We start from the raw sequence: 18,728 nt of genomic DNA, 5'->3' as shown, positions 1-18,728 counted from the left end.
GCATGCTGCAAGAACAACGTTTCTCAATATAGTTAAATTTGCAGAATGTTATGTGCGATGCTCATATCGCTCAATGTATGAAAAAGCTGTCGTCAGTGAAATGTGTCGCTATATCTCTTATTAATTTTATTGTGTGTCCTGCCTGTGCACCAATGAATATGTAGCACATGCTTGTTTCTGCGCGCTCGGACGCTAATTCTCTTACGAGCCGCATAGCTACAACAGGTATGTGAATATCGAAATACTTGTATATGGTGCGCGTATCTAATCTATTGTGTATCGAATAAGCTAATTATAAGTTAATAGTGTCGTGGCACTAGTATAACTCTTGGTCTCTCGCAGTTTGTTCAGTTATATAATAGCTAGATACATTTTTAAGAACTTGTGCTGTAGTAAATAGTTCGCCTCTTTTATAATCGTAATGATAGAAGATATTAGATAGTTCTAGCTACCTCGAATATACTGCCATTATCGGAGATTTATGACTATCATGACATCGCTGAGACTTGATATTAAATAATATATAGTTACTCTTACATCAGCAGTATGTAGTTCCTAATTTTAATTTTATACTCGTTTTGCTGTGCGTATTAGAATATCAGACGAAATGTCGCTGTCAAGGCGTCGCTACTTGTTAGCACCTAAGCTAGTGCTGTACATCTTATTCGTCGTAGTTTTATTGAATGATAATGAAATTAGCAACTGCGTGATGTCTGTCCGTGTATACTATGTTTTACTATGCATTCACACTACTACGCACATATGCCGCGCAAGCTACATCAACTCAGCATCCAATATTGGTCATCGCTTCCGTGCCGACGACTGCTCGCACAGATATGGTGGCTAGAGCATGTAGCCTTAAGGGAAGCTCGTCATGTGTCGGGTGGTGATAGGTAGATGGATCGTATCCGCGAGCTGCTTCGGGCTGTGCTTGCTGCTGGGCTCATTGACGCTATGGTGATATTGCATTATGTGGAGCAGCATCCGCTCTGAGTACATGAATTCACTCATAGACCGTATGATGACTGTTATGTTGATAGACTCCGACAGTTTTGAGTTTATAGCGTCGTGCAGCTCTCCGCTTCGAGACTAGCATTGTAGACACAAAGCGAAGCTGACGGACTCGAAACATACAGACTTTAGATAGTGAGAGTACGAGGAGTGATGTAGTGAGAATTCATTCCATGTATTTGTACGATTAACTGTCGCATTGTGGAATCACACTCACTATATCGATCACGTCTCAGACATCAGCACGCACTATAGCACTAAGTAGAATATATGATCGACTACCGCATGTTGCTTCAATCTCAAGACAACTGGAAGCCTTACCGCTAGCACATTACGTTATGCTCATAGCCAGACGCATATCAATAGATGGTCAATTAGCAGTGTCGAGTAGCAATAGTAGAAAGATAGTATGGTCGTGAGCTCTCATAGATACGCGCTCGCCAATGTTCAGTTTGGCTTTAAGCTCTCGTGAAGAGCATGAACATTTATATTGGTAGCATGACAGCGGCCTATAACAGTAACATAGCGCTGGCACAGCTGCTGTGAACGTCGTGTCCCTCGCTCTAGATCAGATGCTAGCCTGTGCTCGCTGGTCCCATCTTGTCTCTGCAATCTGCGTCATGCACGCGACTGCTTCCGCGCGGCTTGCCTCCTCGTGCTAGATGTACCACTCCTCGTCTGCAATCTGCGCATAAAAATACATTTTGTGGTCGTTTCTTTTTTGTTGTTATTGTAGCTGATTATTTTAGATGCCAGATTGTACTGAGTTATTCCACTCTTATTACCAAGAGCTAGTCAAGTGTTTTTTGGCTGCATACGTGTCGCACTTTCTCTTTACTATGTCATTTATTTGAACATATTGTTTAGCTTCCGTTAACTAGGCTGGTGTTAGGATAAACTGTACGTTCGGCACTGTGATTTAAATTCAAGCGCTATATGCAGACTATTTCACTCTTAATATTTGTTCTTTTTCATAGTTCCCTGGTCCAGTTTTAACATGGTCAGTCGCGCCATGCGATATATAACATAACTATGGATTATCTGCAATATGTGGTGCTATTATTAGGTGTGACGTGTATGCTATAGATGTCATTAGGGCGTTTTCACACTAGACATTACACGAGCTTAAATATATGTATGTATGACAACTGTCAGCGTGTAGTATCTGTTATATTGCATATTTAAATGTGTACCGCTATTTTAGCGTAATAAATACTAGTGAAGGTAATTGTTACACAAATCGAATCTCGAGAATGTCTTGCAAACAGTCGTGTTTTGCATACCTAAAGACTCATCTAGCTCCAAAGGTACTCATTTACAATACAGTATAGTTCAGCTATATCACTGGCAATATGTTATAATACTCTGATGATATTGCTTGGACGTCCCTCATAGAACGCGAACTTGTGGCAGTCTCGAATTGCGACATTTTGCTAAAAAATGCATGCACCTTAGAGCTATAGACTCATAATACCATTAGGAACTAGCGTAATTATATATGTAGCAAACGTATCTAGATAATTAGATGCTGAGCAATAGTGTGATTCTGAGTTAAGTCTCTTTAATGCAAATTTAACATACATGACATTAATAATTACACAATCTCTCATACATGAATAATACAAATACTAATAGAATACTTCTCCAATATGATTCTAACTATAGTGATGCCAGTTTCGCGCACACGAGTCTAGATATAGTGCAAAACAAGTTTGCCAAAAATGAAATATGTCTTCAGAACTCTTTTTCTAGCAATAATATTTAAGTCTGTCTGTGACAGAGCTATATGCGCGCAAAGATAACACTACTGTGATCTGGATATTAAACCCAATGCTGCTACGCGTTGTAGGCCTCCACTCATAATAGCGATCGTTTGTGTGTCTGATATAGCGCTATCAGAATTAAGTTGTCATCAACTACTGACTCGGCAAGAGTGCGAAAACAGCAATAAGCGCACAATAACTATAGATGTTTAACGTAAGCCTGGCACTGTCGACCAGTGAATTGTGGCCAGATAGCAACTCGCAAAAACTGAACGCATAAAATTTTAACTATAATAAAATAAAAAATTACTTTTTTTCTGGCGATAGGAACGCGCACGCACGCGTGTCGTATTGCGTCGCACTGGATTAACGCTCGTGGACTTGAGGGAGAGACGCACCGAGCTGAAGGTGCTGCCGCGATGTCCGCGACGTATTTGCGGCGAGGGCGTACCAGTGGCTAAGTAAACAATATAAACTTAATATAAAATACAAGTATGTGAGTAGGATTACTCACGTGTGCCTGGTATGGTGGTGCTTCGTTTGGTGGCCTGCAGCATGCCAAAGACAACGGCACTGAAGGAACCATGATGCGAGGTCTGACGCTGTAGATTCGGTGTGGGTGCCAGTGGTATGCCAGCGGGCATGCGCACAGGTGAGATCAGTTGACTGTCGGATATGCCTTTGGGATGCACAAAGTAGGTGGTCATCATGCCCTTGCCCTTCACATTGATTTCGCCGCGTTTCTGCATTGAATAAAACAAGTTAAGCGTGCGCTTAAGCCTAATTTAAATGTTTACTCACCACACAGGTGTAGCCTCGGCTGCAGAGCAGCTCGGCGGTGTTTTCGGGCACCTGCACGCGCCAATTCTCACCGGTGGAGTCCATGCGTGAGGCTACATTTACCGTATTGCCCCAGATATCGTAGACAGGCTTGCGTGCGCCAATGACGCCACTCACCAGTGGGCCACTGCAAATGCCAACGCGCAGCTGAAAGTTATTAAAAGCATCGCCATTGATCTCCTCCAGCTTTTTCTTCATGGCAAATGCAAACTCCACCAGATCACAAACGCTGTCCTCGGCGGTCTCGCCACGCTCATTCAACGAGGCACGATTAAGTCCAGCCGCTGCCATGTAGGTGGCACCCACAGTTTTGATTTTCTCTATGGAAGCAAAGCGTGGCTCCTCCAGCAATTCATCAAAGTCGCCTAGCCAGAGAGACAATAGACTTAGAAGCTGGCGCGCGGCATTTAATCAATCAACTTACAGATAATCTCATTTAGTATACGTATGCAGGCTTTGCCGTTGTCAATGTCCTCCGAATAAAAGTCCTGGAAATTGGGTATGGAGGCGAACATGACGCCGCACAACTCGTGCATGTTCGAATAAAGCTCATCCGTATGCTCGTCCGATAGATAATAGGCGGCCACATGGTCCGGCAATATGTTCTGCAAAAGGTTTTAATTAATCAGCTGGGATTCATTAGTGTTGGGGCGCTTACTTTAATTAGCGTATCATTGAGCGCACGATTCGATTTCATGTTGATGAGCTCACGCTCCGCTTGTTCCTTCCAGATAAAGTCAAGGCGTGAAGTAACCTGGGCAGCCAAGAAAAGAATAAAATAAACAAAAGGTTCAATGAACTGTAGGAGCACGCGCTCACCTCCACTAGCCTGGCATGATAGCAGACCATAATTAGAAAGGTTATAAGCAGTATAAGCATCTGCACGCCCAGCGGCATGCCCAGCTCTCTTAGTTTGGCCAAGCTAAAGCTCTCCTCAGTGGTAAATCGGATGAAAATCATGGTCGTATAGAATAATACCATAGCCAAGGCCATTGTCGCCTTAATCAAGTAATACAACTTCAGAGCCGTCGCCAGCGAGACCAAGGCAGAAGCACCCAGGTGAACACAATATACTCGCGATGTACACAGCCCAGCTCGTCGTCCATGGAACTGAAGGCGCTGTTGCTGCGATAGCGTTCACCTGAAGCTCAAGGCGAGTGGACGATGCGACAGCTCAAAGGTCTCCAGCGGCGTGCTGAGATTACTCAACAGACGCAACAGCTCATTGGGCTTATTGGGTATACTCTCGTTAATCTGCGTCAGCAGTGACACAGCCGACGAGGAGGCGCCTTTGGCAGGCGTGCTTATGGTCAGATTCTGTTGTATGGTCTGTGACCAAAAGATGGTGGCGTCTGTGGCGTTGCTAAACTGCGCAATGGCTGGATGTGGCTGGTGCTGCTGCAATTCTGTGTTGCCATTGTAGCTGGAGCTGGGGCAGAGCACCAGGCCAATGGCGCTCAGCATGCACATGGAAATGATGACGCCGCAAATAAAGAACGTGCGACGTCGACGTTGACGCACCAGCTTGGCTGAATTAATTTTCAAAAAGGTGGGCAGACCTGAAATTAAGCAAACAAAAATACACTTGAAGAAAATGTTCAAAAATTAAAGCAACTGAATGCTGATTAATTACTTAAAGTGTAGGCGTTAATTACCTGGAAACTCCTCGGCCATGACAAGCACACAGCAGAATGTGAGCACGAGCGTGCCAACGGCCAAACAAATGATGACTATGGTGCACCTTGGTATGATGATAAATTGGCACAACACAATAAATATCCAAATGACAAACACACAGAGCATATTCGAGCTGCAGCAGCGGAAAAGCAAAAATCAATTAGCAACACTTCATTAATTAAACGTGCCCAAGGTACAACGCACCGGAACATGTCCTCGCGTAGCTGGCAGAACTTTTGCTCCTGGCTCTTATCAATGAATTTCAATGTCCAGGCATTTAAATATTCGCGGCGTATCTCTTTATTCGAATTAATTTGTATGTTCTGCTCAATGAACTCGTCAATCTGTTAAGTAAATAAGGCAAAGCGCTAGCGTTAAGTGCTGTGGCATAAGCTGAGCGTGCAACTTACTTCCTCATCCAGCACGGTGAGTGAAACACGCTGATCCTGCTTGGGATCCACTAGTATGGAATCCACGCGATTTAAACACTCCTCGCCGCTGCTTAACTAAACGAAAGCAACAAATTATAATCAGGACATACATTTCTTTCACTTTTAACTTACATTCTTAAACGGTATTTCCGGCGTCCATTCCGTGGTGCTTTCGTCCTCTACGATTAAACCCTTGGCGCTAATGGTTTCCGTTAGATTCTGTATGCTGGCGCCATTACGCGGCCTTAGCTGCTGCTCCAGCGGCGCCGACATCATAGCCGTGGGTGAGCTTACAGTGGACAGACCGGCGGGTGCACTGGCGCAGCTGCATGCACATTGGCGCCGCCATTACGCAGCCGTCGATTATCCAGCGCCACGCCCTCCACGACATTGGGCAGCGAGTTGAGCGAAATGTTTTTCTTCTGTTGCTGCTGCAGCAGCTGCGCGGGCTGCTGCGTTGCTGCGGCTGCAAACTCCAGACTGCGGCCATCAATGCTGCCAGTGTCGCCGCCAATGCTGCAGTCATTGCCGCTGCCGCTGGCCGAAATGGACTTGGGCAAGGCGCTGCTAACAGCGGCCACAGTGCCAGTGCTTTGATGCGCGCTGCTGCGTGTGCCGAAACGCCGCTTGGGTCTGCAATGGATAACCAAATGGCTATAAGCAAATGCTTGAGGCACAGCTAAATAGACTTACCGCAATGGCTCGGTGCGCTTGATTAGATAGGTAGTCACATTGAGCTTGTTCAGATGATTGTCCCGACTGCCGCCATTGCCCGGCTCCACTTCGTAGGAGTCGTTCAGGCACTTGAGCGTTGCCTCCGAGATGTGCACGCGTCTGGAATTCGTTTATTGTAGTTTGGCGAAAATTAAATTCAAATATTTGCCAACGTTCGCAGCGATTGTGCGTAAAGTTCTAAGCTTACACAATCATTGCTTTCAATGCTTATTGTGTGTGTGTGGGTGTCTGTGTGTGTGTGCTTTTCATAATTGGGTTGCTCGACGATTTGGTTACGAGCGTAGGCGCTTTATATTTCTGTTGGCCTAGGCCGCAATTACATCAAAGCATTTTGCATTAAATTTAGTCCTTTTTGTTCTCAAATCGACTCTGAAGTCAGTTCTTGTGGTTGGCTTGCCAAGCTTGCAAAATTACTTAACAATTGTTGGCAGTACACACTATGGCCCTAATTGGCCAATTAAAAATGTGGCATCTGCTCTAAGAACACACACTACGAAAAGTTTCCTATTGCATTTCTAATTTATCGAACTGGACGCTGGCCAAATAATTTATAGAAAACTATGCAATTGTTTATGCCACAGCTGAAATCAACAGCAACTTTCTCTATGCTGTAATTAAAGTGCTGAGTAAATTACTTTGCTGCTCGTAGTGCAATCATAAGCTTAAGTTACTTGTTTTGCTTTTCGCTCTAACAATGAAAACTTCAATATTTTACCTGCAGCTTGCAGGTTTTTGTCTCGCTCTGAATTGCTTGCGTATGCTAATTAACAATATTTGGTTTTAACTTGCCACATGGCTGTTGGTTTTGACATGGGCGCACATGCGGATCATGTCACTTCCAGTGCATAATTTTACAGTTAATTAGCATAGCAAGAATTCAGTTGAGGGTTCAGTTCAGGGAATATATATGCTACTAAGTCGGCACGTGACTGCACTTACCCGGGTATGCCGCCGGATTCCATGTGATTTGCAATTATAACATCGTTGGACCAAACATCAAAATGCCATTTCTTGTTGCCGAGCACGCCGCACATGACCGACCCGCTGTGTATGCCAATGCGCATGTTTAGGTCAACCTGTAAAATTAACAAAAGTGCAGAGTACACAAAATATGCAAAGCACGACGCTGCCTTAACCAAATGCACTGGAGCGGGCACAAGGGAGATTGTTGGGTTGGGTCTGTGTGATGTTTTCTGTGGTCAACAGTTGATGCTGCTGCTGCTGCTGCTGTTGTTGTCATTGTGTCAATGTCAGTGTCAGTTACGTTGGTCAGTGCGTCAGTCAGTCAGTCAGTCGCTCAGTTTGCCAGCAATTAAGCTTTTGCTGCAGTTGCCACTGTGCAACACAAACGTTGCGCCAAAAAAATATCAATTAATATATATTTATACTACTATTTTTTGTACCCGTGCGGAGCTTTGGCTGCTGCCCCGCATGAATATTTAACACATATTTTGGTCTGCCTTTTGCGCTGCTGAGATTTGCATACAAATGAATTGTCAACACGTCCAGCAAACGGGCGCTCAACATGTGACATTGGCCCCGCCGCACAGCAATGTGCAATAAAAATAAAGCGGCTTGTTTGCAGAAAAAAAATGTAACACGGACAAGAAGAAAAAATATGCCGAAAATGCAAAGCAGTCGACAGCTGAGAAATTTGCGCACATTAAATTTCGAAAAAAAAAATAAATACGCTTTGCCCTGCAGTTAAATGTTATTGATTTACAGTTGAAGCTGTTGAATAAATAAATACGTGGGCTCAGATTTGGCCCCAGGATAAGCACTTAAAGGCTGCACTGGGAAAACCACAATGCCGCCGCCAGTTTATAAACAAAAAGTGCTATAAACCTTTATTGTTGGCCAACGCATACTTTGAACAAAATATATTTGCATACTTCAGGGCGCAAATAGGCACAGTCACAGTCTACAGACTTTAACTGTTATATTCATAGTCAACTTGTGCGCATTTAAGAGTCTTTTAAACAACACCAGCCGCCTTTAATGTTACCCCCCACTTACATGCGTATGCAGGCGCACATCCTTGATGGCCTTTATCATGTGCAGTCCAGTTTCAACGCTGCACACCGCATGATCCGGCCGCGTCTTCCAGTTGTCACTTTCGAATTGCGACACGCAATAGTAGCAATCGCCTAGCAGCTTTACGCGCAGGCAATGGTTGTCCTTTGAAAACAACAATTGTTTGCTTTATAGTATGTAGGCTATGCCATATAGCTGGACACTTACCTCTGCAATGCGATCGAAACGCGCGAAAAGGTCATTTAAAATTTTTACTAATTGCTGTGCTTTTGTTTTGCTCGCCAACTCGGTAAAGCCCTGCGAATGGCAAATGGGGCGCATTAAGTTTAAATTGCCTGCAGCTAATATAAATTTTTTACGGCACTTACTTTGATATCTGCAAACAAAATGCTTACATTGTCCATGGGGTAAACATATAATTTGTTGAATTGCGTCTCGACCGTCGGATCCGTGCCCTTATACATTTCGCTGCGTATTTGGTTGTTAACAATGTTGGGCAGAACTGCAGGCGAAACAAAATTGAAAGACATAACTAGTAGGCAATATAAATGCAGCTACCTGAGCTGGGACTTAACACAAAGCTATTTTGTATAAATCGCAGCCATAAATTCGCAGAAAACTTGTCTGGTTGCTAGGTATTAAATATAAAGAGGGAAACCTACTCGAATCGAGCAGCTTCTGTGTGCGTTGCAGCTCCTTTTCCGATTCCTTTTTGTGCTCCATGGCCTTGTGTGTTTCAATGAATGCCAAACGTTGTCCACGATCCGTCAGATACTTGGTGTACATGCCCGCCACATTGATGGCCGTGTAGAGTATGAAATTGGCAAAGATTTGGAACAGCACGCAATTGGGATCCATCTGTGTCTGCAGCGAAGTGCAAGAGGTGCAAAACCAATATGAAGCAATTAAGCCATGTTAGGTATTGTTTTATTGCCTTACCTGCTTGTTCTGAAATTTGTTGATGGTTATGACGGTCAAATGGCAGCTGGCCGTGATTGTGCCGCCCACAACGCACCATTTTAGGGGCAACGGCAGCATGGCATAGGGCACAAAGATGACAAACAATATGTACCAGACCAGGTACTCACGATTCTCGAAGCCAACGCCCACGCTGATGAAACCTGTCGACCCATGTTGAGCAATAAAACAAAGGATTAGCTAAATTTAATGGCCCACGCATGTGACGCATGATTTATGACAAGGCTCACCCTGTATGTTGAAGAGCACCCAAGTGCAGACGGCCGCCCAGTGCAAGTAATTGTTGGCGAAGCAACGCCAGTAGCCCAGAAAACAAATGGCCAAGTTGGCCATGCCGCAGCATACAGACCAAATGGCCGCCGTTGCTATGTTGGCCGTATTCGCGTTGTTGATTTCCTCCTGCAAATGGCAAAAGTGTAGCCTTAACACAGAGCAAAGAGACTAGCAGATGACTTACCGGTGTTGGGCGATATTTCAGTGGTTGCAGCATCCAAAGCAGCGCCATAACTATCTTGAGCGCAAAGTTCCACAACGTTCACTATGATCAGCGACTTTTGGCGCTGGCGATGCGTATAGGTGAGATAACTGCGCTCCAGCGAACACTGCTTGAAGGAGTTGGTCAGCGAGGGGCAGAGTATGCCCTTGACTACGTTGCCGCTCTTAAAAGCTGAATATGTTTCGTTTGTCAATGGCCGTTGCGGTCCAACTCCAGCTATGCTGGCTATAGATTGACCAGTTTCTAGTTCGTGATCTGCATAAATTTATTAACAATTATTATCTAACTATTATATTATTTAAAATGTAATTCGCCAACAACGTAAGCAAGACTTGCAGCTGTTTTGAAAAACTGCTCACCGATCACTTTACCTTAAGCGTTATCGATATCGCAATTATTATTTAGGTATTAATGGAATTCGCCAACAACGTAAACAAGACTTGCAACTGTTTTAAAAAACTGCTCACCGATCACTTTACCTACAGCGTTATCGATATCGCAAGTACATTAGCAGGCATCGATACATTAAATTTAAGCCAGCGTTGCCACTCTTGCAACTTTAAACGTTTGCTTTTGAATCAATGTGCAAATTTTTCCACATTTTGGGTTTGCGTAGCTTGCCCACTTTCATCAACTACTCAATATCAGTTCACTTTGCTTGTGCTTACCGAAATTGCTATTGCCAAAAATGCTGCAGCTTTCAGTGCGTCGTTTAGGTCCATAACCCGATTTGGCCTCCACAATGCGCACAGATTGCACACGTCTCGGCGTCTGCTTGGACATGCCACCACCGCCCGTGCCAGTTCCACTTACAGAGCCGCCCACGCTTAAGCCTCCACCCACGCCAAGCATGCCCTGCTGTTTCTTGCGCAAATTGGATAAAATTGATGCTGTGGAGGCACGCAGCGCATGGGGCAGGTCGCAGTTTTCATCCATCTGGGCACCATCGCCAGGCAGTCGTGGTATTTTCGACATGTCCGGAGCAACAGGGACTGCATCCTGCTGGTTTTGTTTTAGTTTCAGTTTTTTAATTAGCACTAAGTGCTGGGCACACAATTGAACTTACCTCGGATGTTGTTCCAGTCGCAGTCGCCGTTGCCGTCGCCGTCGCCGTCGCTGTGGTTGTAATCTGCTCATCATTTGTGGTTAGCGCAGCGGGATTGCTAAGCCCCGGATCGCTGTCAACATCGTCCAAGTTGGCGTCATCGTCGCTGTCCAGCTTTAGATTGTCCATCTGTGCCAAGGTGATGGGACCCTTCTCGGCAGCACGTCGCAGCACAACGCCCTGTTCCACTTCATCCTTGGTCTCCTGTGGCGTCGCTGTCGGCGGCAGCTCGGGTGGTGCGGAATGAGTAACGCTCTTGCTCTGACGTCGCTGCTGCAACGCCGAGCAGGGACTTGCGCTAAGCTGGCGCAGGTGCACTTCATCTGAGACTAACTTGTCGTCGTCGTCGTCGCCCATGTTGCGCTCTTGCTCCGTATCCGCCTCGTGAGTTCTGCAAGAACAAACAACAATCAACGCACAATCATTTCAAGTTGCTAAGCCTGGTAAACAAGCAGTGGCTGCCTGGCATGTGCTACGCTTAAATTTCAATTTGCGCTTTTGAAGTTGTCAACAATTTAATTCACTCTGTTTTGTCTCAAGCTTAGATCTCCGCAAATCTAATGAACACAACACGCAATCAAATTCGAAAAAACCAGAACCCCCCAAGACATGCAAATGCTGCATTGAGGCGTGAAATCATTTTAAGGAAAATGGTAAAACAGGATACACCAGCTGTGGGTTGATTGTACATACAACAAAATATATAGCTTAGTGCTGAATCGGAATTTTGTAAAGTAAGCTATCCTTTTGTAACAAAGCAATTACATATTTTATCAAATTCCACAAATTGCAACACAAACAAGAATAAATTCATTTCATATTTAAGGCATTAAGCTTAAAGCTGTGATGAATAAATTGTTGGCAGACAGACAGAAAGACACACAGACAGTCAGATATAGATAAATACTTATGTATGGGGAATACGTGTTTGTTTGTTCGCCTATTGCATATAACAGGTTATTCAAGTTGGATTCTTGTTGGCGCAGCGGAAACGCAAAATGGCGACGATGATGATGACAGTCAACAACTAGAAAATGGCGCGCTGATGTCGTTGTCATTATTCAAATTAGCATTTAGACACACACGACTGCACGCAGCACACACACACACACACACACACATTTGTCGAAGACTCATTCATATGCGTCATGTATGGCCAAACGTTGCATACTTTTGGAGGTTTGAGCCAAAGCTGTCAAGTAAATTTAAATAAATCCCCTACGGAAAATTCCAATAAATCACAGCAGCTACAAATATGTTTTGCACACATAGACGAAAGAATTTACTTTCCCTATTTGTTTTGCTTGAATAGAATTCGATTTAATACAGGACAGCAACTGGCGCTGTCAGCTAATTTAGTTGTAATGCAACTTTGTTAGCTAGGACAAAGTTGTTTTGCAGCTTTAGCAACAAGTTAATCAACTGTTTGCCAAAATGTTATCTCTTCATTTGTGCACATAGTATATAATTTGTGATTATATATAGAACATAATGTGCTATTTTCAGCTCGATTATGGCTGTGTGTGTGTGCTTAATATTTGCTTTTGCGTGTGTGTGTTGCATTTCCTGCACGAGGCAGTCCTTTTGTTATCAGTGCGAGCATTTAAACACATTAAATAGCCGTTATCTGCTATTATTTATCGATATGAAAAGCAAATGAGAAGTCGTACAAACACCCAAAAGGGGTATAATGATTTTAATAATATACAAATTGAATTCACTTTCGCTTATTTTTAAAATCTATAAGCAGTAATTTTCCAGTTCTAGCAGCTGCTGCTTTTAGCACCTTTTAGATCAAAACTGCTTCATAGTTAATTGAGCATGGCTCGCAATAATTTCACACCGCTAAGCTTGTTTTTTACCTATTTTTTTGTGAATGGTTTGTCAATTCGTCATTTACACACCTGTTAGCTATTACAATGCCGCACTCAGCCAATATCACATGTCATACATCAATGAATTTAGCTCATACTATTAGCACTATTGATAGGTAGTTTTTGATTTTCGACTGTTTGCAGTTTAAATTTGTTGCACTAGTTGCGCACTAAACCGGTTGCTGAACTGTGTTAACGGAGTCGCTCTTCTGTGGCCAGTGAGTAATCCAATAGATAAACAAAGAACTCGAGCGTGCTGTGTTTATCAAGCGAGGGCGAGATAAATGGCCTAATATAATTATCGCTTATATAAATGTTGTGTTGATAATGGCGCAACAATATTCAAAATATAAAATCGATAATATGCCTGACTAGCGAGTTGGATTTCAGTATTTTTTGTTTTCATTGTCTCTGTCAAGGTAAACCAAATCAATTTACAACTTTGTTTTTTGCTTTAAAGCACAACTTTGTATAATTTTCCACTGCGTCAGCAAAAAATAATATTATAATATATATAAAGTGCTCTAATAGGTTTACTATATGCTGTTGTATGGTGGGTTTTTTGTTTTATTTATTTATTTTTTTTTTTTGCACTACCGCCCGCGGTTAGTATTGTTTATGCTGCGTATACGTAATATTTGCGTCTTTCACAGCGCACTGGTGTTTGGCAACTGAGCGCCAAATGCTGCTCACTAGCTATAGCCACACAAATAAGCGTATTCATAAAATATATGACTACTCAGCTATATGTATATGAAGCGAGCTGGACTGTGGCGGTTGCGAATACTCGAACTCATATGGTAATTGAGTTAAGTGCTGAGTTCAATGCTCAGCGAGAGTTTGGCGAGCGCTGATGATAATCAACAGCAGCGGTAAAGCAGTTAGAACTTGTTGTAGTGTTTAAAAGCATAGCACTTTTTGCATGACGCGATTGCTGTTTGGCCAAAGTGATTTCAATTTCCTCATTACTCCCAACGCAAGCAGCGTGCTTAGCTGACAAGTGGCCGGCGGAAGTGCGCGCTGACAACAATCGGCAACAGACAAATAAGACATGCCGCATGGCAATCGAGCTGGGGTAAGGCACTTGCCACATGCAATAAATATACAATGTGTGTGTGTGTGTGTGTGGCATGATAAGCGCGTGCCACCTACGGCGACGCTTTGTTCTTTGGCACACACTATGTTCGAATTGCCTGTCAAAAGTGTCTGCCTGGGTGCAGTTACAATTTTTTACTTTTTTTACAAACGCAGCAGGTTCTTGTCTCTGCTGTCAGCTGTTGTTCGCTTGTGTCTCTGTGTGTGTGCGTTGATATGATGTGTAATGTCAAAGGCATGTCTGCTACGTATGCTTTTATTTACGGTTTGTAGGCAGCTGTTGTTTGGGGTCGCCCAAGGCAACTGAGCGTACAAAACGAGGGAAAAGGAAAACTGCGAGGTTGACTGGCTGGCTGGCTAGTCAGCCCTTTTTATGAGCTTTTGTTGGCTTGTTGAATTTATGGCCATAAGAAACTTGTTAGAGCGTATTATTGGGTGTGTAACAAGTGCGTGTGTGTGTGTGTGTGTGTTTACTTTTTGTTGCGCTGGCTGACTTACAAACTCTTGAGCGACAGAGCTGGCTGCTTAAGCTTAAGTAGATTAAACTCATATTTACACGCCTCTCTCATCTCTCATGCTCTGCATACGTGTGTGTGCCTGTGTGTGTGTAGTTTGTATTTGAGTTTGTGCTCTGGCTTAAGTGGCAGCAATTAACACTTGACATATTTATGCTTGGCCCACCCCAACTGGAGCGCATACTGTTCCCCAATGTGCATTGCAAGTATAACAAACATTGTTAGGGGCAAGGCCAGAACCATCGATATGGCTGGCTACATTGTCTAGCAAGCTGTTTAGTTTATTTATGTAGCATTTAAGCCTGTTAGTCGCTGTTGGGCGTGGCAGCTTTGATAGCGACTTGTAGCCTGGTTACGTTCAATGTGTAATGTAAATATTTAAACATAATTAGCTCAAGATGCCAGCGAGCACAGCACACAGCACTGACTAAAGCCTAAGGCATATTCAAGTAATTTTGCATAGTCCACACAAGCACTATTAACTTAATTACTAGCGTTACGTATACGTTCCTGGAATTCCCAGCAAGTACATTATAGTTTTATTTCTTTATGCAAACGTTTAGCTATGGCGGCATTAACAGAATCATTATTATCGATAATGCTGCTTTCAATGTAATCAATTAAAGCATTTTATGTGCATAATTTGATGAGTTCGTGTAATTAACTTCCGGCGTAGCGTATTGAAAGCAAAAGAAAAAACGCAGCAGGTGGCAAATTGTATAGAAAATTTGGCTTGCTTGACGTTTCAACTCCTGTGCACAGGATATTTGCTGATTCATTTAGCTAAAAGTCTGACGGCAGAAACAATAAAAACGTTGCCAAGCAGCAAGGACAAGCTGCGACGCGACGCGGCGTCTTTATTAGCTGCTGTCTTGTATAGCAAAGAAGAGAGAATGGAAGAGAGAGTGAGTCAAGTGAGAGTACGCACTAAGTAGAAGTTGTCAAGTGGTCAAGTCTTCATGTTTTTTGCTGCTCGTCTCTTTCGTTAGTGTGTACCTTTTGGATTTGGGTTAATGTTGAACGTTGGTCAACATGGGTGTGCATTTGAAAGGGCGCAACAAAGCAGAAAATAGAAAAATTACTCAGTAGCATGAAAAAAAAAAGGAACAAGCCGTACGTGTTTCCATTTACGCCTGCAAGCGAAATTCAGCTGCGATTTAAACTTATTAAAGCGCAAGATTAAAAGAGATCAGCAGCTTAGACTCTTACGCTTTACTCTTTAAATCGCGCGCTCTCTTCAATTGGCAGCCTGCAATTTAGCGTATTCACGTTAGATTTAGCTTTTTTCGCTAGCGAATTAATTTTGTGGAACAATTTCGTAGCTGCTGCTTTTAAAATATCAACAATGTTAAATTGTTACCATGTTTTTGCCTTATTTTGCATTAAATGTGTCTATGTTGGCCACAAGTCGCTTTGATGTACATTTTTTTGGCTCTTTCTCTCTTTGCCTTTTGCTTGAAAATCAAAGCTGTTTATTTGGCAGTCGTTTGCTGATTTGTGTAAACAGCGCAGAGCGAGAGCGGCTGGCCCGTCGAGTCCAAAAAGGACGCACAAAAGCAAAACGCAATAAGCCATATAAGTGCCTACTTTTAAGGCATTTGGTCAACCATTAGAATTGATAAATTCAGCCATAACTTTATTGTGAAAACCTCAATTCAATTTCTGACAGCGCACACCAATTAGTTCAACTTGCAAGCCGCAAAGTTTCGTGTGCTATTAAAAGTTCAGGCCAGCTGACACTTTTTTTCCCCGTAGCCGTTAAATCATTATGCTAAGCAAAGCAGTGACTTGCACAAGTCTTGGTCTAGCACTGGAGTTTTTTCTTTACAGTCTAGAGCGCTTTGGATGGAAACTTTGGTGCGCCTTTGGCTTGTCACTTTAGCTTGTCTGCTTTGTTGTTTGTTGTTGTCTGCGGCACGTAAAAATTTGCATTGCCAAAGAAATTTGCATAAAATTAAAGTGACATTTAGGTTTGGCTTTTGTCTTTGGCTCGCGTGCGTTTTCTATTTAGATTTCTGAGCATTTTAATTACATTGAAATTGACAGACAGCCAGCAGCAGCGTTTTACTCCTTTATTTATTAAATAATAAATCATAAAACTTTGAGCTTTCAGGCTCAATTATGGCTGCTATTAAATTGTTTTGCAATCATTGCCTGGCCTCCTCGGCTTGTGCATTGCAGTTGAGAATAATAAATATTTTATAATTCGATCAGCACACGCGCAAGTTTCACATGAAGTGGTTGGTCACGCTGCGTATGCTTGATTTTAAATTGAAGGCATTTAAAGTGCTTATAATTGACCAAGCAGCAGCATGTTAAATATTTGATGTGCCACAAGTTGCTGCTGGGCGCTGCTCCAAGTTGCAAGTCGACTAGATATGTGAAATGAAAAGAGCAAAACGCCAGCCAGTCTGCAGCCATTTATAAAACATAATTGAAATATGAGATTGACATTGAATGGCAACGCTTTGTTGCTGCTGCTGCTGCTGCTGTTGTCGCCACTTTTGTTGTTTGCTCTCAGTTTGCCATTGCGACAATGTTGTTTACTTTTTGCTCTTATTTTTTTTTGGTTTATTGTTGGTGTCGCCGGCATCTAATTGATTAATGTAAATAAACGAAAGCGACACTGCTGCTTTCACTCCCACTCTATCATATTTAATTTCTTAACTAAACGACCAACAAATGCACACAAAATTTTGTTATGTTAGTTTGTTAACCTCAATAATGTGCGTGTGTGTGTGTTAATGGAAGCTTAGTTAGTGCGAATTCAGCATAAACTCGGAGACATTTGTTTTTCAATTTAAGCGCAACTTGGAACTTAATGGCAAAGCTGCATTTAGCTGAAGCATTTTTTTATAGCTGCTCAAAAGCCAAATGTTATACAATGCTGAGCATTTGAATAGGAAACCAAATAATTTTCAAAACTAAGTTACAGCTTTTCAACGCTTTCAAGGCAGCACAGGCTTTTTACTCATAACGCTTGTTCAGCTATCTAACTCTAATATACACTACTTCTATTTAAGTTAGACCCACGCTATGCTAATTTAAAGCTGCATTAATTAAATTTGGGTCTGTTGCTTTGATATTTTTGTATGTGTGTAAAATTGAATTTGAAGTTTCCCTATTCGAGTGCTTGCTATAGTGTTAATATATTCTTTTGAGTCTTACAAATGTACAAATGATTTGCATGCAAATCCAATTAAAGCTCAATTTAAGCTTGACTTAAAGCCAGCATGCCTAATGCAATTGCTAAATCACATATATCTATATAAATTCACTCACCTGAGGCAAACACGCTCTTCCTCTTCCTGTTCCACACTCATGCTGTGTATTCTCACCTTCTGTTTTTTTGTCGGCTGCTTTTCCTTTTTTTACTGCTGCTACTTGTCAAGTGTGAGTTGAGAGTTCAATTTGTTGTTGTCGCTTTTTTGTTGTTGTTGTTACCAATGTCAGCAGCAGACAGCGCTTGAGCTTGACAGTTTTATTTCGGGCGGCTTTAAGTTGCTGCAAATGCGTTTTAAGCTATTTGCCTAATGCTCCACACACACACAAAGGAGTGCGAGCTGTAGAGTCCTTCACATTGCTTTGGCTGGCTGGCAGCTGTAAAGAGATTATCAGTGAACTATATAGTAAGCAGCTATAGCTTGGCAAAGCAGCAAAGCGACAGTTATGCGCTTGAGCTACATATAAAGCTGCTGTGCTGCTCTTAGCCAAGTTATTCACAGCGTTAACAATGGCAGTATATAATTTAATAAATAGTTGCAGTTGACAGAATCAAGTGGAAATGGTGCGACGACACGACTACAGCTGCTACAATAGCAACAATGTAAATGGCAGCGCACACCTGCACACACTCTTTGTATGTGTGTGTGTGTGTGTGTGCGCACAAGTGCAAAAGCGTGTGCAAAAAGTGGCATAAAAAATCAAACAACAAAGGCTTTAGTAACAATTGCAATGGAGACGCTATAAAAATTTATTAAATGATAAACTTCATGCTGGCAGCCAATTGTTTATAACTTTTAAGCACTTTACAAAGGCTCTAGCTGCTATATATTAGTTATTGATTTCTCTGGCAATAAATTGATTTTTAGCTGCATTTAAATTGAACCAGCAGGCGAGTCCTTATAAAAACGTTGTGTCATGCATATCATGCTGATGGACTCACACACACACA

General features: G+C 42.6%; 1 protein-coding gene across 1 annotated transcript; it reads right to left on the bottom strand.

The window, feature by feature from the left end:
- Nucleotides 1-858: 858 nt before the first annotated feature.
- Nucleotides 859-17,877, bottom strand: LOC108600976 (adenylyl cyclase 78C). The gene is given in 27 exon segments (XM_033293480.1): nt 859-1,025; nt 3,085-3,231; nt 3,289-3,517; nt 3,576-3,979; nt 4,039-4,219; nt 4,273-4,368; nt 4,434-4,661; nt 4,664-4,760; nt 4,762-5,173; nt 5,270-5,424; nt 5,496-5,635; nt 5,702-5,797; nt 5,855-6,045; nt 6,048-6,355; nt 6,416-6,556; nt 7,397-7,533; nt 8,474-8,635; nt 8,699-8,788; nt 8,860-8,993; nt 9,154-9,355; nt 9,431-9,612; nt 9,700-9,865; nt 9,927-9,992; nt 9,994-10,220; nt 10,634-10,964; nt 11,032-11,461; nt 17,837-17,877. Coding segments are annotated over 27 exon segments (5,160 nt in total).
- Nucleotides 17,878-18,728: the final 851 nt, after the last annotated feature.

Source organism: Drosophila busckii, chromosome 3L, assembly GCF_011750605.1.
Source record: "Drosophila busckii strain San Diego stock center, stock number 13000-0081.31 chromosome 3L, ASM1175060v1, whole genome shotgun sequence".
In the NCBI taxonomy this organism is placed as follows: Eukaryota; Metazoa; Arthropoda; class Insecta; order Diptera; family Drosophilidae; genus Drosophila; species Drosophila busckii.
Note: the sequence above shows the minus strand (reverse complement) of the source record. Positions and strands in the feature narration are given on the sequence as shown.